At 39.6% G+C, this 25,662-nt stretch overlaps 3 protein-coding genes across 7 annotated transcripts; 2 read left to right on the top strand and 1 right to left on the bottom strand.

Moving 5' to 3' along the window:
* The first annotated feature begins 268 nt into the window (after positions 1–268).
* Positions 269–9,356, top strand: slc8b1 (solute carrier family 8 member B1). Of its 3 annotated transcripts, none has more exons than XM_063896884.1 (15): positions 269–658; positions 2,393–2,545; positions 3,014–3,066; positions 3,487–3,544; positions 3,975–4,080; positions 4,218–4,385; positions 5,213–5,326; positions 5,409–5,471; positions 5,557–5,687; positions 5,784–5,925; positions 6,046–6,167; positions 6,674–6,827; positions 6,909–6,989; positions 8,651–8,715; positions 8,817–9,356. In XM_063896884.1, the coding sequence occupies exons 1-15, from the start codon at positions 494–496 to the stop codon at positions 9,006–9,008; spliced, it is 1,767 nt and encodes a 588-aa protein (XP_063752954.1). In that variant the 5' UTR covers positions 269–493; the 3' UTR covers positions 9,009–9,356. The 3 variants fall into 3 exon arrangements, with proteins under 3 accessions (XP_063752954.1, XP_063752953.1, XP_063752955.1); XM_063896883.1 differs by having other exon boundaries at positions 5,406–5,471; XM_063896885.1 differs by lacking the exon at positions 2,393–2,545 and having other exon boundaries at positions 5,406–5,471.
* tpcn1 (two pore segment channel 1) lies at positions 9,150–22,059 on the bottom strand. Its single transcript, XM_063896882.1, is given in 27 exon segments — positions 9,150–10,138; positions 10,516–10,596; positions 10,694–10,833; positions 11,221–11,317; positions 11,429–11,446; positions 11,448–11,498; positions 11,587–11,633; positions 11,949–12,064; positions 12,193–12,354; positions 12,442–12,549; positions 13,102–13,174; positions 13,314–13,367; positions 13,455–13,511; positions 13,608–13,652; positions 13,745–13,808; positions 13,917–13,965; positions 14,685–14,809; positions 14,897–15,013; positions 15,105–15,204; positions 15,387–15,445; positions 15,550–15,584; positions 15,682–15,770; positions 16,306–16,436; positions 16,922–17,035; positions 17,203–17,379; positions 18,197–18,333; positions 21,471–22,059. Coding segments are annotated over 27 exon segments (2,484 nt in total). The 5' UTR covers positions 21,562–22,059; the 3' UTR covers positions 9,150–9,991.
* iqcd (IQ motif containing D) lies at positions 20,228–25,279 on the top strand. 3 transcript variants are annotated; one of them, XM_063896886.1, is made up of 6 exons: positions 20,228–20,301; positions 20,786–20,852; positions 23,251–23,888; positions 24,066–24,278; positions 24,372–24,443; positions 24,929–25,278. In XM_063896886.1, exons 3-6 carry the CDS (start codon positions 23,268–23,270, stop codon positions 25,208–25,210), a joined length of 1,188 nt encoding a protein of 395 aa, XP_063752956.1. In that variant the 5' UTR covers positions 20,228–20,301; positions 20,786–20,852; positions 23,251–23,267; the 3' UTR covers positions 25,211–25,278. The 3 variants fall into 3 exon arrangements, with proteins under 3 accessions (XP_063752956.1, XP_063752959.1, XP_063752957.1); XM_063896889.1 differs by lacking the exon at positions 20,786–20,852 and having other exon boundaries at positions 20,238–20,301; positions 24,929–25,279; XM_063896887.1 differs by lacking the exons at positions 20,228–20,301; positions 20,786–20,852 and adding an exon at positions 22,206–22,321 and having other exon boundaries at positions 24,929–25,279.
* Positions 25,280–25,662: the final 383 nt, after the last annotated feature.

Raw genomic sequence — 25,662 nt, 5'->3', positions numbered from 1 at the left:
GAGTAGTATAACATAGTGCAAGGTTATCATGAAGACCGATGTGCAATAATGCAGATAAAGCTAACTATGTATAGCAAAACATACAATAATCATAAGCTAAATGTTGCTGGGAATATCATAAGTGAACAAGCAAATGAAGGAGTCGATATACACAGGAATATAATAAGATAAACAGGAACAGAATGTAACATTAAATACTGTACAGTGAAATGAAATACGAGTTCTCATATTACGAGGAGTCCTTGAAGGCGGCACACTGTGGGTGGGGTTTGAGATGTTTTCACAGACAGTGTACACGGTGTTCGCGGACATCGAATCTCAGCGGACAATCTCTACAAGACACTTTAATAAACAGCTACAGAAGCAAGAACGTGTGGATATAAAGGAAGTCGTTTTGTTTTTTTGGTTTGTATTTCAACTGTAAGGTTGTAAGAGAAATACAACCCAGCACAGTCCTCTACACCAGAATGGACGCGACTCCTGGGTGAAGTGAATGATGTCTCGCGCTGTTTACCTGTCACTCCTGCTGCTCGTGTTATCGGACCATCAACAGGTTACCTCGAGCTCCCATGTCCCCCGGACCCACCGTGGTGTTGGATTAGCCGGGCGGGCTTTAAATACCACACTGACCATGATGTACCAAAGCGACAACGATGAGGTCGGTGGGGTTAGAATAATACCTTAATTTATGTATTACATAAATATGTGTACATCAAACATTATGCAAATTCAAATCAAGGTTTATTTATATAGCCCAATATCACACCACACGTTTGTCTCAGTGGGCTTCACCGGTGAACAAACAGATGACAGTAATAGATCAAAACATGTACAACAAAATAATAAAAAAGACAAGATATGAAGTGAAATACAATTACAATAGATACCAATAAAACGAGTTTAAATACAACAAAAACACAATAAAATACAATGAAAACAATATAGAAAATACTATAACATGTAGGACTCAGGAGGACAAACAGGGTTATCTTAAACCAGCTCTAACTGTATGCTTTATTTTTAAAGGAAAGTCTTCAGCACACTCTTGAAATGTATACACACAAAACAGGGGTACAAAGGTTTATACAAATACAATGTTAAAATAGAAAGAAGATAGAAATAGAAGAAAATGATGCCTAAAACTAAAGGTCACATTTCAAGAAAAATGTTTCTAAAATTGTAATTATTTTAATAATAATAAATAAATAGTATACTTTAATATTGGTGCCATATTGTTGTAATTCTTATATAACATGTGCCACATTTGATTTAGAATAAGTCCATCTCCTCTTCTGAATATGACATTTCTCCAACTACTAGTTGATCCTGTTTTACTGCCAGTGGTGTGTGTAGTTTGATTGAAGCTTGCAGGTTGTCACATGATCAGTAGCAGACAGCAGTCTTGGATTAAGTGTAACTGCTTTGTTAACTGTGACATGACACGTCCATTGTTTACATCAGGCCAGATGTCAATATCTTCCAGATACAGATGTTCAATACAGTATATAAGTGCACAGTGTGATAGTGTGACTGAAGTTAAATGTCCTGTTTCACACTCATTCAGAAGGTGCACTGTGTAGCAGTCAGCTTGTGATGCGTCACTAAAGCTCTATAGCAAAACACTTTATGTGGAACAGCTGTATAATCTAAGGAAACCCACCACAACATCTTGTCTCATATCCAACTTTCAAGTAGCTCATAATGGCTGGTTTCAAAAAGGTTTTAAATTACCTCCAGGTTTATTACTGAGGTTGTAGTTAGCGGTGGTGTTGTATTGACCCCTATTTTATTTTTAAACGTGTTCTCCTTATTATACTCATATTATTTCTTAATCATGTTTCTAAATGTTACCTTTCTTCATTATCTCTCGTAAGGCCGTTGTAGGCATGTAGCTCATCAATGAGCTGGACTGCTAGTTCTTGATACCATTATTACATTCTATATACATATTCTTTGCGACAATTGTCAAGCATTTCATTTGCTGGAACATTATCTATGTCATCCTGACTTTTCAGTTGATGCAATCATCGCATACTTTTTATGTTTGATCAAATCAAAGCAAGGGGATGGTCTCTTTTTTTTTTGGCAAAACATTACAAAGCTGCCACATGTAGTCTGTAGTACTTAATACAGCCAGATACATTATTATTATTATTGTTATTATCATTATTATTGTTGTTTTGCACTATAAAACATTAATATGACCCTGCCCATTGTGATGTTTTTCTAGTACTTTGAATTTCTGAGTCATTAAGTATTCATATTTGTTAAGCCCTATAATGATGAGAAAGGGCAGTAGGAAAGTGTAGGAGTAGGAAGTAGGAAAACTGATATCTGTCTTTCTGTGTGTGTGTGTGTGTGTGCGTGTGCGTGTGCGTGTGTGTGTGTACAGTGTGACCTTGTGATGAACATCAGTGCTGCAGACCGCTGTGCGTTTGTGAAGAACACTCCAGACTGTAACCTGGAAGATGGCTTCATCAACTACCTTTATTTGGCCTTCTGTCTGCTTGCTCCCAACCTCACACCCCTCACCATCACTCTCTGTGTAAGACGTGTGTGTGTGTGTGTGTGTGCGTGCGTGCGTGCGTGCGTGCGTGCGTGCGTGCGTGCGTGTTTAGTCAGTGTGAAACCACCAGCTTATTTTTTGAGGAAGATGACTTTGGAGTAGGAGAACTACAAATGATCAAACCTCTGATTTACACATTTTAGTCATTTCACTTTCTGCTCAACTATGGAACTTCCTGCATTGCGCTCTCTGCAGCATGACATACTTTCACAAGCTTTAAGCACATTGTTGGGGGGGAAGTTACAAGTGAGATATCCGAAAATTGACCCAGGATATTCTATTAGTGTCAATATAAAACGTCCATGTTACAGATTAGAAACAACAGTATCAGTGTAGCGAAACAAGGCCATATTTACCAACTTATTCCAGCTGATAAGCTTATAGAGCATTTATCGGAGTATCACAGACTCCAGCAGCACTTATTCACCCACTTCTGCTTCTCCACAGGTGATATGGCTGCTCTTTTTGTTCATCATTCTCGGACTCACAGCGTCTAAATTGTAAGTCTCTTAGGTTGTCAGTATGTTCGTCACACCAGTTCCCCTTTGCAGTATGTGTGTCATGCATGCAAGCCTAAATACTGTAATTATAATTAGTTTCACCTATTGAAAGTGTAATTGCACATTAAAAGCCTGCATGTACACACACATTTACAGTCTCAGTGGGGTCAGCCTTATAGTCACACGGAAAAGAGTCACATGACTGTAGAGAGATTTCCTCCATTGTAAAAGCAGGAAGGACAATGTGTTCTCATCCAAACTTCACCCACTGAACACAAGTGCACTACAGTAGCTGTAATGGGCCCTCTTTAATATGACATATCATGAAGAATATCTTGTAGAAATAATAAGATGCTTTTAATCTATATTTGCATTTCTCAGGATCATACTCACTTTTTTTCTTTTACTGTTTCATCCCAGTTTCTGTCCCAACCTATCGGCCATCTGTACCAGTCTGCACCTCACTCACAACGTGGCTGTATCCTTTATCTACATCTACGGCACTTCTCTCACAAGTTAACACTTTGATATACAGTACTAATGCGTAATGAGTAAACACATAGATCAAGATCACATATTGTAGCGGCGGAAATCAAACAAATCAAACTGAAAATGAACTCTATATATAACAGCGGCTGAGGAATGGATCCATGTCCAGGCAAGAATATCCTTAATGGGAATTTATCACCAGGTGCCCAAGTCACCCAGTGCCAAAAGCTGCCTTCAAAATAAAAGCATAATCAATTACTTTAATTTAACTAAAATAATTGCAATACATAATGATACATTTAATATAAATAGCTCCATCACAGATTGTTATTTCTCTCACTCTTTGCAAAACCTTATCTCTACGTTGGTAAATGAATGACTTGTGAAGAATATGTTCCTTTACTGGCGTTTGTGCCGAGGGTGTGACGTTTCTCGCTCTTGGTAATGGAGCTCCGGACGTCTTTAGCGCCATGGCAGCTTTCTCCCACCCACACACTGCTGGACTGGCTGTCGGAGCCTTATTTGGTAGGCCCAGTCTCTCACACACACACACACACACACACACACACACACACACACACACATACACACACAAGCACCATAAACAACTAAAGCTGTTTAATATGAAAAACCTGGTTCATTTCTCCCCCCTCCACACACAGGAGCCGGTATATTTGTCACCACAGTGGTTGCAGGCAGCGTGGCGCTGGTCAAGCCTTTCGCTGTGGCCTCCCGTCCATTTCTGCGGGACGTCATCTTCTACATGGTGGCTGTGTTTTGGACTTTCCTCATGTTGTACAGAGGAACCACCACAGTGGGAGAAACACTAGGTACACACACACACACACACACACACACACACACACACACACACACACACACACACACACACACACACACACACACACACACACACACACACATACTGTATATATGGATATATCATAAACAATCATCACTTTCCCGGTTTGCCCTCCTCCACTGGAAAGGTCCAAGTAAAGAGGGTGTCACGTTCTGTACAGATTGTAAAGCCTAATTACTTGACTTAAATAGGAATACACTGAACGTAACACACTCCATGGGATTGGTGGACTTTACCGCCTCAGCTCTGCGTCAGAGCCATTTCTTTGTTTGTTTTAGTTACCCGTTAACAGTTGCAATGACGTGTAAGCCACATTTAGGTCAGAAAAAAAGTTTAGTTCCTCCTTTGTGAATGAAGTCCGTGCAACGTGCGTGCATGCAAGTGTTTTCTTGTTCTCGTGCCACCATCTGCAATCTCTTCTATTTTCTGACCAAAAAACGATCTCAGATTGCAGTTCAGATTCACCCAGCCGTATGTTTCTGTGAACCCGTGAAGTCTCCTTGGGCATATTTTTTATATTTTCACAAACAGTGGAAATACCAGAGGTTCTTATTTTTGCCACAAGATGGAGAATATTCAAGGACCCCATATCAAGAACGCAAGAAATGATTAACAATGATATTAGACATGTATTTAATATCTGCAGATTTGTTATATCAAAATGTAATCTGAAATAATGATCAATTAAAAAATGTAAATAAAAGTTGACCTTTAAGGCCTTTTGAGTTTCTATGGCAGTTTTACTTCAGTCTTTTAGTGTGCTATCTTCACTTTGCTTCATTTTCCTTTTTCTAGGGTACCTTGGCCTCTATGTTGTGTATGTACTGACTGTTATTTTCAGCGCGTACATCTACAACCGGCAGAAACGTTTGCTGAACTCCAGTCTGCATAGTACTGCACAAATTCCAGGTTAGAAACACAAATACATTTACACGCATAATAAACAAAATGACACCATATCCATTGATGATATTTTTGTTTTTTGCAGCAGAGTATCACTCGTCTGATGATGACCTTGCCTGCCTGAATGGAAGAAACGTCCCACAGGAGTACGGTAGGAATGCAGCACGACAATTTAAGTTAATAAACACCAGGATTTTTCTGCATGATCAGGACCATAATCTGCATGTGGGTTTCAGAGTCAGAGTACAGCCCGCTTCTGCCCTACTCTGAGTCCACGAGTCAGATCATGCTGAGTTCGATGAACCCGGTGGACAGCAACAAGTGGAGGAGGAAACCCTGGAGCTGGAGAGCTCTCAAAATACTGAAGGTGGGTGGTCTGCAAAATTCAATGTCTGACTGAATCTGGTTAGTACACCAAGTCCAAGGAGCGAAAAGCTATTTAAAAATCTACTGCATTCATCAGACGCCTCTCGAGGTTGTGCTGCTGCTCTGCATCCCTGTGGTCGACCCCGATAAAGAAGACAGGAACTGGAGACGCCCGCTGAACTGCCTTCATCTTGTCACCGCTCCTCTGGCCTGTCTGTTAGCCTTCCAGTCTGGGACATGTAAGAGCAGCATGACATACTGAAGCAGCCATAATAACATCAAACATGCTGTTAAATCATCAGCCTGCTATTGTTGTTTTGTTTATTGAAGTCTTCATGTTTTCCTTCACTCATGTCTAGATGCAAATTATATGATCCAAGGGGAGTTTCCCCTCTGGCTGCTGTTTCTTCTGCTGGGATTATTCCTGTCTGCTATCGTCTTCTGCACCACCACTAATGACTCCCCTCCCAAATATCATTCAGTGAGTGTTTGTTGAGATACAAAAAAAAGAACAAACAACATCCAAGTTTTTTTTAGGGTTACTTGGTGCCATCTTCAGGTCAGGTCTCACATTTAGAAGATGCAATCGTTTGAAAACTTTAACAAGACTAAGAGTTTACTGCCACGTTGTCAGCTCTGTGAGTCTCAGCGCTATGCAACTAAAAGCTAACAGTTAAAATGACATGTTTACAATGTTCACCAGTCTTGTTTAAATGGTAAGCATGCTAGCTTTTGAAAATTAGCACTTAAAACAAAGTACAGTTGAGGCTGATAGGCATGTGGTTTCATTTTGCAGCAATATTTCATAAACCAAAAAACAGTACGAATAAAAAAGCTGGGATTAATGTGACCAGTAATGTGAGCCCTCCCTGCATACTGCATCATAATTCATTTATTCATGAAAATACATTTCCCCATAATGTTGTTTACTACCAGATTGGATAAATGTAGGGTTTTAATCCGTGGTTGTGTTTTTCTCTTCTCCAGCTGTTTTCTCTGCTGGGCTTCCTGGTGAGTGCGCTGTTGATCAGTGCCGCCGCCTCGGAAGTGGTCAGTCTTCTGCACATGCTTGGCGTGGTGCTGAGTCTCAGCAACACTGTGCTGGGACTCACTCTGCTGGCCTGGGGCAACAGCATAGGAGGTAAAACTCATTCTCATGTACAAATATATGTGTACTTTCAACTTTTAGCATCTATGTTAAACTTTTGTTTTTCTTTTTCAGATTGTTTTTCTGACATCACCATCGCCCGGCAGGGTTACCCACGAATGGCCATTTCCGCCTGCTTTGGAGGCATCATTTTTAGTATCCTTTTTTATAAAAGAAAGCTTCCATCAATGTAAAGACACAAATAAGTGTTGAACACGTCACGATTTTTCTCAGTAAATATATTTCTAAAGGTGCTATTGACATGAAATTTTCATCAGATGTCGGTAACAACCCATGCAATCCACACATGCAAAGAAATAAACCATAGATGTCCATAAATTAAGTTATGTGTATTAAAATGGAATGACACAGGGAAAAAGTATTGAACACATGAAGAAAGGGACGTGCAAAAAGGCACGGAAAGCCAAGACACCAGCTGACATCTATCAGTAATTAGAAAGCAGTCCTGCCCCTTGTCAGTGCAAATTAATATCCGCTGGTGCAGTCCCAACTGATGGCCAATTAAAAGGTCTCTCATTACCAAGGTGTCACACAAGAAAGATCTCATGATGGGTAAAAGCAAAGAGCTCTCTCAAGACCTTCGCAACCTTATTGTTGCAAAGCATACTGATGGCATTACGGAAGGATTTCTAAACTTCTGAATGTTCCAGTGAGCACTGTTGGGGCCATTATCCGGAAGTGGAAAGAACATAATTTCACCATAAACCAGCCACGACCAGGGGCTCCTTGCAAAATTTCTGACAGAGAATTGAAAATAATTATCAGAAGAGTTGTCCAAGAGCCAAGGACCACTTGTGGAGACTTTCAGAAAGACCTGGAATTAGCTGGTTCAATTGTTTCAAGGAAAACAATAAGTACTGCACTCAACCACCATGGCCTGTATGCACGCTAACCTCACTCACTTGCTGAAGAAAAAGCATGTTGAAGCTCGTTTAAAGTTTGCTGCACACCATTTAGACAAGCCTGTGAAATACTGGTAGAATATAGTCTGGTCAGATGAGTCCAAAATTGAACTCTTTGGATGTCATAATACACACCATGTTTGGATGTCAAATGGCACTGCACATCACCCCAGAAACACTATACCAACAGTGAAGTTTTGAGGTGGGAACATCATGGTGTGGGGCTGGTTTTCAGCACACGGCACTGGCAAACTTCATGTAATTGAAGGAAGGATGAAATGAGACATTCTTCATAAAAATCTACCAGGATGATTAAGATGAAACGAGGGTGGACATTTCAGCAACACAGTGATCCCAAACACACAGCCGAGGAAACTCTCAATTGGTTTCAGAGAAAGAAAATAAAGCTGCTAGAATGGCCCAGCCAATCACCTGACTTGAATCCAATACAAAATCTATGGAACTAAAGATCAGAGTTCATAGAAGAGGCCCACGGAACCTTCAAGACTTGAAGACTGTTTGTGTGGAAGAATGGGCCAAAATCACACCTGAGCGATGCATGCGAGTAGTTTCTCCACACAGGAGGCGTTTTGAAGCTGTCACTACCAACAAAGGCTTTTGTACGAAGTATTAAATACATTTCAGTAAGCGTGTTCAATACTTTTCCCCTGTCATTCCATTTTAATACACATAACTTAATTTATGGACCTCTATGGTTTGATTTCTTTGCATGTGTGTATTGCATTGGTTCTTACCAACATCTGATGAAAGTCTCATGTCAATAGCACCTTAAGAAATATGTTTACTGGGAAAATGGTGACGTGTTCAATACTTATTTTACCTGCCTGTATAGGAATGACTGGGAATGAATAATCCTTGACTGTCTTCCTTCAGACATGCTGCTTGGAGTTGGTTTAGGATGTCTGATGCAGATGGTTGAAACACACAATAATGTGCAGGTACTCTTCACAGTCACAGAGTTCATAGGTTGCTTTTTTTGTCAAACGAACAATTAAGATACTTTCTTTTGGATCTTACATCTCTGTCTCTTTCTCCTCAGTTTGAAACAGAGGGTTTGTTGACGTGGATTCTTGCAGGATCCCTGGGTTTGTCATTGGTTGTGTCCTTCATCATCGTTCCTCTGAGCCGGTTCCACTTGGGTAGAAGCTACGGGATTTTTCTCCTCGTCTTCTACGCGATCTTCCTTATCATTGCACTGCTTACAGAGTTTGGAAAGATACACTTTGTGTAGATCTGACTACACAACGTCCTTCAGTAAAGCGAAATGACACACTGGAACAGATGTTCAGCCTCTGCCAGGCAAGAGTAAACTATCTGCACATGCCAAACTGGCAAATACAAAAAGACTGAGACTTCTCTGCTCAGGGAGAACTGAAATTATTACACTGTGCCTTTATTAAACTTTTAGTTTGTGCTGACTGGATCTGGCACTTTGTGAGTCCAGAATGAAAACACAGGTTGTAAAAATGTATACTTTAAAACATTGTGAATTTGTTAAATATACTGTGAATCAAAATGTTAAAATGACCTTGTACAAAACTGCTTTACGGGCATTAAATAATTTTGGTTTGGTGTTTTACAGGTCGTGGTAATGCTATGCTGGTCTGTGTTAAATGATACATTGTAAGTCAATTAGCAGTTACCAGCCATATGATAGTACAGCAAAAATACATAAATGCACATGACAATTCAAACAAAATCCCTTCTTAACTAACTGAAACACATCACAGAATAAGAAGTTAGAGAAAATGAAATACTTTGAATCTGTTGAACATTAGTTGGGAGAGACACTGTTATTGTTGCATTGGGCTGAGCTAAAAGGAGTGTTTGTACTTTTGGTCTTAACAGAACTAAAATGTAGTGTTTGTTGATACTGATCAGAGGAGAACTAAGGCATCGGGTTTAAGCACTACAGGATTTTCAGAATGGCCTTCAGCAGTATACGTATTATCAGTCTTTGAAAATGCCCGAAGACATCAACGCTCTAGCTTCACTGGTCCAGCAACAGGCCAGCACTGTTGTCTTTCTGTCTGTATTGATTCGTCTTCATCAACTCGTCTCCCTCTCTCGTCAGTCCAAAAGGCCCCCGACTAGTTTCCCACTGTGGCAAATGGAGAGAGTGGGGGAACTGGAGAAGACCTGGAGTGGTGGGAGCTCCTCTGGATTTAAAAACACTGAGATGGTGCTGTGTATGTACAGTACTGCTTGCAAACGTTAGTTGACACTGTGAGGTCCGGTCTGTGCATTGAGCTGAGGCTCGGGGAAGAAAGATGCGTCAGAGACGGGACTGTCCAGATCCCGACTCGGGCTTTGGTCCTGCTCAGGTAGGTCTTCCCTCGAATACTCTGCGTACCACTCGTGCTGAACGGGAGGTACAAAAGATAAGGAGAACCTTTGGTTAGAAAAGTTCCTCACACAGTTTAATTGCCTACTTTTTTAAATGTATTTTAGCATAGGGTACAGTGGACCGTCCTGTATGAAAGATAAGGAGATCATTCAGGTCGCACAATTCCTTGTATTAGCAACATTTTTCAATGAGAAGGCAGACCCAATGCAATAACCTCCGCTGTCTCATTATCACGTAGCCTAGTGTAGTCAGATTACTAGCATCGCTTTTCCTTTTCTCCTTTATGTCATACCGTTAACCTTGTTACTTTTTCCATTGAGCTAAAAGAAAGTTGTTAAGGAAAAGCAATAGGACACCGTTTTCATTCCAAATGAGTTCTTCAGTCTCTTACCTGTATCTCCTCCTCGTACATTTTCATGCTTAGGTCACTCTTCGTCCTAGACCTGCGGCCTAGGTACACCAGAGACGTATGCTGTGCACAGCAAAGCAAGAGGGAAAGCTAGTTAGTGGGACTTAATGTGAAGAGGAGTCAAAAAGTTTGTTGTCTGTGTGTGTGTTTATTTTCTTACCCCTCCCCTGTCCATAGTCTGTAGGACTCCCTGTAGAGAGCTGAGGGAGGACACTCCTGGGCACGTCTGTTTGTACAGTTCCAGAGTGGCCAGAGCTTCATCCCGACTTACCTCTACTTCAAACACTATCCCGTTTTCATCTGGAGGAATAAGCGCACACACAGACATTTAAATTACAGGCTAAAACATTCATTCTGTTGCTTTGCATCTATTTATTCGACTACGTTTTTTAGTTCCTTTCGTATAATTGAATTTAATGTTAATATTTGTCTTAATTTTCTTATCTTGTTTATATTTGCACCATCATACACCAAAGCAAATTCCTCAAATGTGTAAACATGCCTAAATTCTGATTCTAATTTGCCATGCAGGAGTGCCTTCCTTTGGCATATTCCCCCAAAACATTTTAGTGCAACACTAGCGAGGATAGGATAGATTTGCATCTGTCTGTATGTCCTGATAGGCTCCATACATTTGGCAGCATGTGTTGATTGATTCTCCTGTTTCAATTTGCACCAATTTCTCACCCTCTGGGTTCTCAACTGGCTCCCGGTTCTTGCGGCTGTAGTTCATGCGGAACACAAACGCATCCAGAATGAACGCTACGATGATGGTCATCACCACCTGGAGAAAATCAATATGACTATCATTCACAGTCAGACTGATGCAGAGATAAGAGCAGGAGTGCAGTGCATACTTCCAGACACAAACACTTAATGACTGCACGGGACTCACCATGGTAACTATGTAAAAAGGTCATGAAGTAGAGTCGGCTCCAGTGCGTCGTCATAGAAGTTACTCCTTCCTGTAAGAGAGTGAAACACACACTGATCAATGACAAGGCTCCAGAGTGGGGTTTGATAAAAGACCAGCAATAAATGACTTCATCTTACCATGGTAATGTACCAGTTGTTGACAACAGTCAATTCAAACAGAGTCACTGGAGAAACAAAACAAGAGGAAGAAATAAATCGACAAATTAGATAACAGGAAAAAAGCAAAGAAAACAAAGACAATGAGCAAACAACTATACACTACGGATCAACTATACTTGGCAATTATTCAGGTTCCTTAAAAAAAATATATATATATTTATGTGATGTGTTTTTGCTCATCAGTAGGAACGGATGAGCTGCATCTACCAAAGACAGTAAGGAATTTGAAAAGTACTGAGAGCTGAAATAACGGATATTCATGGGATTTGTTAACAATACCAACAAAGAATATTTCCAGCAATTCTTTAAAGAAAAATTACCAAAGCTGCTGAGGATGTTGTTGAAGTTATTGAGATAATAGTAGCCTTCTTCCAACACCGTTTTGTTGCCAATCGTGTTGTTGATCAGTCTGTAGGAGTCTGCCACTGTGCTGGTGCTGGGAAAAGAAAAAACTATTTAACCTCTCGTGCCAGAATGATTGAAAACATGCAGAAGACCAAAGTTACTGCCTACTCATACAAATCGATAACACTGAAAAAATGACTTGCAATGACACAAACTCACTTGCAGCAGTTGGGGTAAACCACATCTGCAAAGAACTCCATCCCAACGATCGCAAAGGAGTAGTAGAAGATGATTAAGGTTAACCCCAGACTGGCCATCCTGGGAAAGAGCTCGAACATTGTGTCCAACACATTACGATATCGCTGCTTTATCTTGAACAACCTGAGAAAGACAACAGAGCAACATTTAACATAAAGAAACCCTATGAAATATACGTTCATTATATACTCTTAGGAAATAAAAGAGTACCGGAGCAGCTGAAGCGGTCTGAGGACCACGATGAAGTAAAACGGCTCCATATCAAAGGCAAGGGCAATCAGACCCAGGAAGGCAAACAACGTCACTGAGAAGTCGAACCTGGAAAGGCATCAAAGTGAGCATTAATGCCCGAAACACACAAAACCAGGACATTTCAAACACATTTTAGTTGTGTTTTCACAAAATAGCCACATTAGAAGGCACAGTGAGTAAGACTTGCAGGCTTGTTTACACTTAAAGTTGGCGTCTTTCTCTGCTTGGTTTTTCACTTCACTATAATTTGCATGTTTTTCTACGCAGTGTCCACCATTTGCGTAGCTTCTTCTTAAAAGCGCGTTTAAAATATCGCACCAGGTTACCTACATACTTTTCGTAGGAGGTTGAAACCAAGAAATGTACCAAACACAGCAAAATAAAAAGAGAGAAGTGAATTTAAATCTATAAATGTTATCTAAAATCCTACTCATTGTGCCTTTAAAAGTTACAGTAAGAATACTGAATCCAAATGTACAGACGTAACAGGGTGTAAGGATTTATAGTGTAATCCTCACTGTGGAGCTGGGCATAACCTGTCTACAAATCTGATGTTTTTGGATTCAGTACTCTCTGAATATGTAAATCAGTCGACCCAGTATCCAAGTTATTACTCACAGATTCCACCCAGAGCTGAAATAAGCCATCGGCCCCAAACCAGTTATTTTCAATAACACCTCTACACCATAAACTAAAAACAGAAGGACAGAAGCAGAGTTAATATCGTTGGAAGGGCATGTAAACAAATTAATGCTTAACACCCTCCATGACCAATTTATTAGCATGTGATAATTGTGTGTGAAGTGGGAAACAGCACACAGTTTACTCACTGGTAAGAAAAACAATGTAACTCCAGGGAACAAATCTGGACCAGGAGAATCCACCTGCATGAGGAAAGGAAGATGAGTAATCTCTAGTGAAAAGCTCTTTGCCCCAGTCCTGCGTGTTTATGTCATCAGGAAAGATCTTACTATTCAGTGTGTACGTCTCCACGAGGATCCATACTCCGTTGATGGCCACCACCACACCTGCAGCAACGAGAGAAGATACACAGGGTTTATAATGAGAGACTATGCATTGATATCTCTGAGATCAGCGAGGAGAATGTAAATGATAACACTTACACATGGCGTATTGAAAGGCCTTGGACTTCACGAGCAGGTTGATACCTAGAGAAGTAGAGAACAAAGTGCTGAGAGTAAGAACTGGAGAGACAGGTTTGTTTGGTCTGATAAACAGAAGAAGAGAAAAAGGGACTTGCCTTTGAAAATGAGGAAGGTTGTGTGTGGAAGGTCATCAAACCAATGTTCTCCACTGCGTCGTGCCTGAAACACACACATATAAAAAGTACCTGTATATTAAAAGGACAACAACAACAAGAAAGAGGGAAATATAAATACCATAAATATATGCACATATGTACGGCTACTCACCTTCCATTTAAGGCCAGTGACCTGATAGAACTTATAAAAGTCCTGTAAACTGAAGCAGAGCAGACAGGAAATATAACTAAGATGTTTGCTTGATGTGGGCATTAATCAATGTTCTGTAAACTGTAAGATAAACATGCTTAACAGGTGAAGATCTGATGGTTTTATTCAAGATTCAAGAAGCTTTATTTATCCCGAGGGAAATTAAGGTGCAACAGTTCAATACAAAGAAGGAAGGAGAAATATACACTCAAAATAACTAAACTACTAAATATACACTAAATATACATCAAATATTTACTACTCTACTAACAGCCACAAGGAGGGGCTATTGTTGCCATCAATAAGTCATTCTCATGGACAACTCCCTTACCAATTTTCATTACGGCCCGTGCACTAGTTTGATTTACAATCTGATTTCTACAAATATCATGTTTAAATGTAACTGTGGATAAATATGTATGAGATGTCACACACCCATCGACCATCATCCAAGCAACATTCACTGAAAATACTGCTATACCTATATCCTCTTATAGATCTATCCCAATAGCTGTAACAGATATCAAAAAGAAAAGTAATGGCCCCCATAAGTTATACATTATTTAAAAAGAAATTTGGAAACAGAAATAAGGTGTCTTTGTGCAAAATTGTGAAAGCGACCTAAAATAACACAAGGGAGAAAAAGAAAAAGCGGCATAATAAAGTGATGACAAGGATTGAATTTGCCAGCTGAAAAACATGCAGAAGGATTTTTATCTGGTTTGTTACCTGAGCATTGGAGCCCCTGAGGTGTTAAGAGCTTTATATGTGAGGAAGCGGTCTCTCGCCGACATCCGTGGTCTGTAAAATCGCATGAGACCATCAAACTGTTTTAGTGTCACACCCGACGGCCTCTGCAGAGAAAAACCACAACACAGTGTTTGTGAGTGCTTCACATAAAATAAATAATGTGTAGCAAATAAACATCAGTGAGGGCTTACCTGCCGGCTAACCAACAACTGAAAGGCATGGTCAATAGCGGACCGTTTGTGAAGTAAAAGAGATTTAAACTTCATCTTCTCAACGTCATTAAAAGTATCGAACACCACTGCCAGGAGCTGAGGGCGGACAGAGAAGTGAGGCTGATGAGTGATCATGTGTAAGCCATATCTTTTTATAACTGAGATGTAAGTGGGGGAAGCAAAGTACCAGGTTCATGATGAAGTAGAGCTCTATGGAGAGGTAGACAATGAAGAACACACAAGACCAGCGGTTCTTGGAGTACGAAGGCATCATCACATCAGGAAAACTGCAAGAAATAGGGAAACGTGAGAAACTTAGTCATGAGATACAACATCAAAACTGTGGAATGAGCCAAAACACATGTGGTGTGGGGAAATAAAATGTTCAATGAGCTCTGAAACAGGAACCTCTGCTTGCATGACATGTCTGTAGAAACATGAACAGTGCTTTGTGTACTGCGGTGCTTACTTTGCTGTGGTGAGCAGCACAAACAGACTGACGAGGCTGTTCTCCAGGGTGCTGAAGTACTGCGGCGAGAGCAGAGGTTTTAACACAGATATCTGACATCAAAGAATCCCCAAGCTAACACAACTCAGATAAACTCATGTTGGGCACTAAAGACTCAACGTACCGGGTCAGTTTTATTCGGAGAGAAGAGGCAGAAACCTGGAAAGACAAAACAGGATGGTAATGAGAGATACTTTTTATAAAGTGCCACAAAAACCAAAATCCCCCCCAAACTAGTTTTCCTTTCCATACTTACCTAACATAGCAAATATAACCATGAAGAAAAGCAGCAGTAGGAGGATGTCAATGAAAGGTGGGAGGGACTGGAAGATCTGTCGCAAGTTTCTGATTGGATAAAAGAAGAAGTCAGTAATGATTGGGTTAACAGGTATAATGTTGTAATCTGATAAAGGGAGTGGGACAAAATAATGGAAACATTGAAAAGGGAGATTACTTTAAATTAAGCAATGCATAAATAGGCCATTAAAACTGACCATCAGTGAGTAGTAAATGTCATTTTTGAAAGTGAATTTACAACTAATTGTTTTGAAGGTTTTAGTTGCTTCTGACTGATATTTTGAGTTAATGAAACTCAAATCTAACTAAGCAAGATTTGATATGACTGACAGCGATTTGAGAAGTGTATTTCTTTATTTATATTAAAATAATGTATTTTGTATCCTGTATCACACAGAAGGTCTGATGAAGTTGGATTGGTGAATCCTTACTTTGTCTCTCTAGTTACTTCAATAACACAAAAATGATCTGGCACAGGTTTTCTATTTACATTAAGTGTACACTAAACTAGCTGAACATTCGAATTGATCATGATTTGGACCTGCTTTCGTGAATATGTGTGTTTGTTTGGGTCATTGTGTACCTGCGCACAGCACCACAGTATCTACAGTCCACCAGGAAAATTGGTCTGAGAGCTCTTGTCACTCTCACGTGAGATGTTTGTCTGATCAGAACCACAATGGCTTCCACAAACTGTAGCAGCAACACACACGTCTGAACAAGGAGAAAAGACGTCATAAACAATTGGCAGTGGAGCAGACCGTTGGATATACAGCATCCGGCAAGCTGAAGTTACTAATGCTGAGCTGCACAATGAATCCACACAATCAAAATCCCCAGCTAAGGTGAGGAAGAAAACATTCATTTATCCACCCAAAAAAAACCTGTGCTTGCAGAAAGCTTAAGATGTCTGCTTTTTGGCACATAATTCAAATATGACAATAGAAAAGCCTGCATTACTTTGCAAGAAAAAACTACCACGGCCAGGAAAACTATTGAAAATCCCCATCAGCCATTAGACAGGTTATCTTTTAGCTTATCATCATAGTTACTGTTCTGTCTGCATGAAACAATGCGGACAATAATACAAATGTTTGGTGTTCTTAAGAATCGTAGGATAAAATCCTGATTCAAATTTTTGACCAGAATCCTGCAGCACTACTAATGTCATCAGAAAGACCCCATCACGGATCAGTTACCTTCACCATGGTCCTCTTGTGTCGTATGAAGGTGTGGAAGCCTAACCAGCGGAGTTTCATGCATAGCTCGAACGCCACCATAACCAGAGCCAGCAGCTCCAGAGTGGCATGGACCTGAAGAGGAATCAAAAACACAGGTGCTGTTAGAGGGAACTGTGTGTATAAGCTTGTGTGTGTGTGTGTGTGTGTGTGTGTGTGTGTGTGTGTGTGTGTGTGTGTGTGTGTGTGTGTGTGTGTGTGTGTGTGTGTGTGTGTGTGTGTGTGTGTGTGTATTCACTCACGTAGACATCCAGACGCAGTGAGGGCACAGCGGGGGCTTCACACAGCGACAGCATCATCAGCAGCAGGCCAGTCAGCAGCTCCATCATGTAGAACAGGTGGTTGTGGGCAAACAGGTACGCTGCCAATGCCTTTGGGTTTCGAGGATGGGTGAAGAACTTATCGTTGTTCTCTCCCTCCTGTGTGGGAAATTTAAAGTAATGTGAGCTTTTTCCCTATTATTTAATCAATGTTGTGGGTGGGTGGTAAATGTTATCTGTTTACAAAGGTGTACCTTTTCTTATATGTACCATGTGGAGTTTTTGACTACAGGTAATACTATACAGCAATCTTTTTACGAGCGTACCTCAGAAACGTTTCCACAAACAAGTATGTAAGTGCGGGTTGATTCAAACTGTTTCATGCTGATCACCAGTAGGCAGCGGTAATGTGCAAAGAAGCACAGCAATGTGCCAACAAAGGCAGCGAAGAAGAGTTAAAGCTAGCAGGTATGGAAAATAACAATGCACAAATTATAGTATTTTAAAAATCATCAAGCATTAAAAAAGCTGCCAGGCCTGAAAGATAGACACGATTTATTTTGAGACAAAACACTGAATGTTGGACCTTTACATTGATTTATGTTATTTAGTAATTAAACCTTTATTTTCTAGCTGTTATTGTTTTTAAAATAATCATCATTATTTATTGTAATTATTTTAGTTAATTAAAGTAATTCTTTATGGGTTTTTTTTAAAGAAGTTTACAAAATACAGATAAAATCACACTTAACATCATCACACATGAACTGTACAACTTCTTAAAAGTGGAGAAAAATATTGTTTGAGTTTATGATTTACTAACAAGAGTAAGAGAATTCCTCTCTAGAACAAAGTTTACCCATCACATGTATGACAGTGTGGAGGATGCAATAAAAACCATTATATAACCATGTGGACTCAGCAGTCTTGCACACTCAGTAACTATCACATGCCACACTTCACTGCTTGTGAATACCTGCAGGTAGATGGCCGCCTCTTGGTAGTTCATCTCCCAGCTTTGCCGTAAGGACGCATTTGGGGCTCTGTGGTTTTGTGGCCCAGGCGTGGAGATCACAGCATTGTTCACTATGTCATAATTGCCTCCTCCTCCATCTGGAAGAAAACACGTAAGTGTCAGTGTATTAATACATAATGTGGAAAACAACAACATAACAATCGAGTTGTTCCAATATGTTTCCAATATGGTTTTTAACAAACACACACATGCACTACATAAAGGGTCCTACCAATGCAGTCTAGTTCTAACTGTAAGGCATACGAGGAGATCACTACTGGAGTCCCGCTGTGAGTCTGATCTTCATGGGATCCAGCTGCCTGACCGCATATGCACTCCATTGATCAGTTTGAGTATCGTTGCTGTATGAATGAATAAAATTCCCACAGCACAATTGTGTGTGTGTGTCATTCACAGTGCACTGGTCTTGTTCCAGCATTCACGCACATCTGGAGATACTAAGGGCCAAACATTCCAGGCCTGATTCAAACTCCAGACACAAAGTAAGGATGAGAGTCCTTACAGATCCAGAAATATTCAAACTACAACTGGGAGATCAATGTGACACTGGAAACAATACACCTTTTAAAGCAGATGACAGTGCTTAAATAGTGGAGTTATTTTCTGACAATTGGTCGCTTTTACAATTGCCTCAATGAGAGATACCGTCACCGGTGACAGTAAAATGTTACTGCCATAGCTACACAGATTGCACTTTAAACCCAGTGCATACAGTCAATAAGAAAATGCCGTGTTTGCACTGATTTCACATTGACTATACCGTCCCCTTCCTGCCATAGACAGGATACAGGCACAACTCAGATAAACCAAACAGAGGAATAAATCCTGTGATCCAACAAGGAGAATGACTTACTTCAAAAGACAGGGATGACATCTAAATATCTAATAACACTGAAAAAGCAGTCGCATTTTAGGACAGAATGAATATACAATTATTATTTTATCTCATAACCTGAAATTATAGATTCAAGCAAGATCCCTCTAGTATAAATCAGTTTCTTTCTTAAAAAAGCAATCCCTCCATTTGTCTTCCAGCAGCTTCATACTTCAATCCTATGCGAGTCTATCTGGGTGTTCTTTCCATGTACTGTGCATCACATGTCTCGGCTTCTGCACACGTCCTTGGAATAAAACGTAGTGGAGACCACATGAGTCTCTGAAAAAAAGTCACACACTGTTCCTGTAAGCTAGGACAGCAACAGCAGATTGAGCTGAGATGTGAAGATCAAATTCCAGTCCAGCGGCAGCCTGGCTGTTATCCTGACAGAAGTAGGCCTACACCCCCTGTCAACCCCTCATTTGTTAGAGAACAATAATATGTTGGGAGCTCCCAGTCAAAAACACGTTGGTGTCAGACACACAGAAGCACAAATAGGCTCAGCAGTAGGACAAGTAAAATCTATTTTTGTGGTGGTCTGATGGGTCCTGACCACCAGCAGTTAATCTGAACTCCACACATTAAGTGATTTGTCAATGAAGGGATACAATCCAGCCTTCGTTCTCAGTGTCCAGGTTCAAACTCCCTCTTTTTCCAAAAAGCTCCAACAGCAATCAGAAAGAACAGTATGATACTTCCTCCCTGTCCAATACTACCAAATATCCTGAGGACGAAGAAAAAAAAGTTTCCCCTCTTCCTGTTCAGCTCCAGAGCAAGAGAAAATGATTCAGTTTGCTCACACACAAACACACTTACACACAGGCTGCAGACATTCACACACAACACACACATGCTCATGAGCACCAGGGAGGGGCTGTGGGGTGCACCGGTGTGCTGAGGCAGCAGGTTCTCAGACGGGTCATTTTGTAGCTTGTATGTGAAGAATACAAAGGCAGCAGGATTATTATGTTGAGTTGATGCATGGATACCCATACGTACTTTGAGCGCACACACACATGCACACTGCCACGCACACACACACACGTGACCTCAGAGCATAGTGGACAATCTCTTTTCTCCATTACAGCAGCAAAGCCTAGATGTGCAGCATGTATGCAGCTGACTGTAAACAACATTAAACGGCTCTGACCCTGCTAGTGCACATCTGGTGAGTAGACAAGCCTTAACTTCACATCACAATATACTGCGAGAATAGCCCTGACAAAAAATACTAAATACACTTCTACAAGCGACACTTTACAGTTCTATGAATACAAAACAATGTTTGTTTGAGCCACAGTGTGGATAAGCATACTAATGACACCAACAAGGTTTTAGACAATAATTTAACCATATACAAGACTATGCGATTTTTTATTACATGCTATACTATCACTTTTCATTTTTTGGCATACATTATGATTTTTCAGCGATTTAATATGATGTATAACATTGTTATTTTTTATTACAAACAAGACATTTATATGAAATATGATGATATTCTATTTTTTATTAACACGATACTATGGATTCTTTCATTTAAAGTATACTATGACTTTTCATATGGATATAATACTATGGATTTCTATGACTTTTTTTTAATGGTGTGTTTTTCTGTGACATATGACTAAATATATGATATTTTGTGACAGGTAGAAGAAATGTTAACTAAACTGCCACAGTGGTAAGTGAGGAAAAAACGTGATAACCTTCATGGAGGTGAGATTTAGTGCAAGGCTGGTAATATTGGATTTTGACATTAATTCTAGGCCAACATCTAAAACTCTGACACAATATGATATTATTATAATTATAATGATAATGCCAGAGATGGGAGAAGTACTCAGATCTCCAAAGTAAATTATTAGAAAGTACTCATGATGCAAATTGGTCCATTTCAGAATAATATATTAAATGTTTGATTATAAATACCGATGCATTCATGTGTTTATCAAAGCTGGTAAAGGGTGCAGCCAGATTTAATGACATTGTATGCTGCAGGGTAGCTTGTGAATGTTACTCCATGAGTAAATAAAGTCTGTCTTTAAGTGTTGATTATTTTTCACATCATTAATCAAAATGAAACAAAAGATATCAAATACATTTGGTGGAGTGAAAGTACATGATTTACCACTGAACTGTAGTATGGCAGAAGTTCAAACTCACAAATAATTGAAATACTCAAGTCAAGTCTTTCAAAATTGTACTTCAGTACTTGAGTAAACCTACTTCTGGTTATTTACGCCACTGAACATGGCAGGTAGTAGCAACACCAGTGTCCACGGTCATGGCCTGGCCATACAATAGTCTGCATAATGAGGATATGACACAACTCACTTTCGTCTCCTCTCTCGGTCTCCTCGTTGAGCAGACCGCTGTTTGCTTCGTCCCATGTTAAGATGAGAGGCACATCGTCGTCAGACTCCATATTAGCAGATACACAGGCTTAATGCAAATAAGAGTTTTCTAATCCACCCGCAAGCTAAATAAGTGCGCGGTTTGTTCCGCACAGACAACTGCACATCTTGGGTGCTTGCTGCTTAGCAAACCAAGCGAGGACTTTTTAGGCGGTGCTAACTGAAATACTGCTGAGTAGAAGTCATTTAAAATAAGAACTAGCGGCTTTTAGGTTGTGTGCAGCCGACAGGGCCTGCAGGTTGCTGGTGTTTGTCCTGTCACATCCACTGGATCACAGTCACTAACAGGCTGTCTGTTTGCATCACGACTGCATCATCACACAAGCTTTAATGCTGGATAACAAAGGTGTGATCTGATAACACTGAACCTATTTCTAAGTTAACCGATATCTATATCGATAAAGATAAATCTTTCCGCAAGCAACACCACCTGAGACTTACTAACGAAACTAAAAGAAAGCTCTACACAACAGAGGATACTGTAGGATCAACAAACATTCGCGACACCGAAGCGGTTGACGGCAGCAGGGGAGCTGCCAACTTTTCAAAATAAAAGTCAATAGATGTAGAAAAAGGTTGAACAAAAACATGTAAACACACTTGTTATAACAATTGAGTCCATGTATATGTTAATAATTAATCACACTTGATCAAAAAGGTTTTTATATTTTTGTTTCCGCAATTAGTTTTTCCAGTGTTTAGTCCCCATGGTGGTATCTTAGCAACATGTAAACACAAGCTTTCGTTTGAGGCCAAAGTACAAATCGACAGGTAAGTTCTTTACTAGTTCAAACACTTAATAAGGATAAAGATAAGATAATTTATGTATTACATTCATACATCTGAACCAACAAAAGCTAAAGGACTTACTGTCAACTAGGTAATGTTTTTAAATCAATTTTAAGTGTAGTATCAGTTTGTTGACTGGCCTAATTGTACACACCCTAATGCTAACTTATTTAACATAACGTAGCTTTAACTAATTGGTCTTTTAGTCTTTATTATTCTTATTATTTTAATTGTTTTTTTGTTATTGTTTGATCTACTTTTATAGGTTTTATTTTAATTATTAATTCTGTCTTAAATTATTGTTATTATCATACATATTTTACCTCCTTGTGTCCCTTGAATTGTTATATTGTGCAAAAAGGTTTGACCTGAAGTGAATTTCCTGTTTTTTGTTTTAATTTGTGATCTTTGCGATGTTGTCAAAGCACTTTCAGATAAAAAAAAGCTATACTAATAAAGCTGCACCTGGTACTATACAAATAAAACTTTATTATTATTCATTATTCTTAAAAACTGCAAATACTGTTTTAAAATAACAGGCGTATACAACAGTTACAATGACTGAGGCTACAGAAAAAAACAATCCCTTTACTTTATTTGTTTCTAGTTTAGAAATACCCTGTAGACACACTTATTGTCTTACTATACAGCAAGCTAGTGTGTGAATTTTTCCAAGCGTCATCTTTGTACTTTATGCATCATGTTTTGATCTTTAAAGTCACTAGTAACTACAGCTATCTCAAAATGTAGTGGAGTAAAAAGTGTAGCTAGATTTGAAAATACTCAGTCCCTTACTAACAGTACTTGAGTAAATGTACACTCCACTATTGGGGATAATATTTTAAGTCAATATTGTATGTCCGTATACTGTCGATAAAAAAATAATCTTCTGCTATTGTTTACTGTTTTAGTACCATTCAATGAGAGTATGTCTGCAAAGAGGTCAACAGTGCTGGGGAAGACCCAATTAGAAGATGCTCCAGCGAACCATGAACTGCCACAGAGGAAGGCGCTCTCCCTTGAAGCTCAACGCATCTCAAACATACTGAAAAACTGCATTAGTGGTGTTGAGTTTGTAGCGATTCTGCCCTCTCTCCTCCAGCTAAACAGTCTGTCTAGTGTCGTGGACAAAGAGTTGAGTATAGCACTTCATGAGCATCAACTATTAGAAAAAAGACTGGAGACACTAGAATGTCTCAAGCAGGGCTCAGACCGGGAACAAGGGAGTAAAGCCATGGCCCGGCTTGAGAAAGACACCAAGAACTCTTTGAGGGATCTGTTCAGGCTGGCAAAGGCCCATCCTGAAGCCATTGCTGGTTTGAAGGCAGAGCTAGGTATGAAACCTGCTCTAGGGGAGAGTGAGTACAATCTAATTACAGAGCTTAAGAAGTTTCAGAGACGTGTGGTTGAAAAGCTGCTGACCACTGTGGATGAGGAGCTACGTCATCAGCTGGTTCTCATAAAGACTTCATGCAACACCCACCATCTGAAGAGCTTAGCTTCATCGCAAGAAAGTCAAGCAACATCCATACAGCAACTAGATGCAAACGTGAGGCAATAAACTGAATGATGAAAAAAAGAGACCCTCATTAAAAAATCTAATCTAAAAAGTATATAACTTGTTAAATGCAGCTAGATAAGAAAGACAAATGTTATTAAGGCATCATATTCTCTACTCTTGCCCCTTTATCATCTCAACCCTCCCATCTTTGTTTTTGTATCACAGATCTCTACGATGAATGAAAGGGTCCAATATCAACAACGTTATTTGAAAGATATCAACACATATATATCACTTCATCTCACCAAGAAAAGCCAGGCACATACTGCTGCATTAAGAATGAAGATTTCCAGTAAACCACAAGGTATTGATCAACTGAACAGTCTGCTCAACAAATTGATGTTTGAAAACAGGCAGGCAGAGAGAGTAATCCAAGAGGTAAGTTAAGTGCATCTAACATACCACAATAAATGTACAAATATATTACATTTTCTTTAAAACTCAACTGTTTTTGTTCTTTTTCCTTGGAAGAAAAATGAAAAGGTGGAGACAGAAATTGAAAACTTACTCCATCATTTTGACACGGAAATGGAAGAAAAACAGGTACCATTCTAGATCGACGTGCAATTACCAAATGCCAAAAATAACAGGAAAAATATAAGTCTGTATACTCTAAGCTCTTGTGCCTGTGAGGCTATATTCAGGGTATTAAACATGCAGTTCTGGTTTTGACCCCATGTATGATAAATTAACAAAATAATCTGAACACAGAATCCATTTACAAGCTTTTTCCTGGAGCTTTCACCTGCATCTCACAGTCTTTATCAGCTCAGTCTAAACCCTGATGGAGAGCGTCTGTTCAGATGATTATTTCAAAACTATGAGGATATTTTGTAAATGTGCCATCCTGCTCTATCATAAAACACAGGTAATCCTCACATAAAAGAAGCTGGCGGCCTTACAGCCTGGCATAAAAGCATTTAAACCTAAATTACTCCTTTTGTGATTTTAAGATGCTCAAACGGTTGATGAGTCTATCGAAACACTTTGTCTCATTTCTGATTTTACTCCACCATCCCATGTCTCAGGCTAAGCTGGAGTTGAACAGAATGGATTATGAAAGGGAGGAGGAGGAGCTGAAAATGCTGGAGAAACTATTTTCTGTCCTAGAGGTAGAGTGCACCCAGATCCAAGAGAAGCGTCGGCTGGCAGAAGAGAAGAGAAGGGAGGAGGTGAAGGACCTGGAACTCAAGACCAAAGCTGCTATTATTGCACAAGCCTGGTGGAGAGGCTACAGTACGCGCAAGGCCTTAAAAAACAAGGGCAAAAGCAAGAAGGCCAAAAAAGGAAAAGGCAAAAAGACCAAATAGGCTGCTGACTGGTTTAATTACTGTAATGTAGAGAAACACTCTACCTGAATGAAAGTGTTTGGATATTTTATCTAAAAATAAATAAAGATTCTGTTGAGCAAATAACAATACACTTCACATTCAGAGTGTGTTTGTCATTTATATGTTATTTTTACATAAAGTTCTATATGTCTTAAACTCAAAACTGATTTAAAAAAAACACAATACAAAGGCCTGGGGCAGTTTGTTACATTTTTATACTGTCCACATACCACAGATGCACCTGTTGGGCAAACATCTTTATAATTCTTGTAAGGACATGTGTTTAAATGACCTGACATGCTGTTTTCTTAAATAGCCACTAGGTGGCAGTACAGGACTTTTTATTCTGAATTATTAATTGTCCACGTTACATTGTGCCAATGAGAGCAGCTGGGGATTGAACTACCAACCATATAAGTTATCTGATTTTG

Source organism: Eleginops maclovinus, chromosome 12, assembly GCF_036324505.1.
Source record: "Eleginops maclovinus isolate JMC-PN-2008 ecotype Puerto Natales chromosome 12, JC_Emac_rtc_rv5, whole genome shotgun sequence".
Taxonomy (NCBI): Eukaryota; Metazoa; Chordata; class Actinopteri; order Perciformes; family Eleginopidae; genus Eleginops; species Eleginops maclovinus.
Note: the sequence above shows the minus strand (reverse complement) of the source record. Positions and strands in the feature narration are given on the sequence as shown.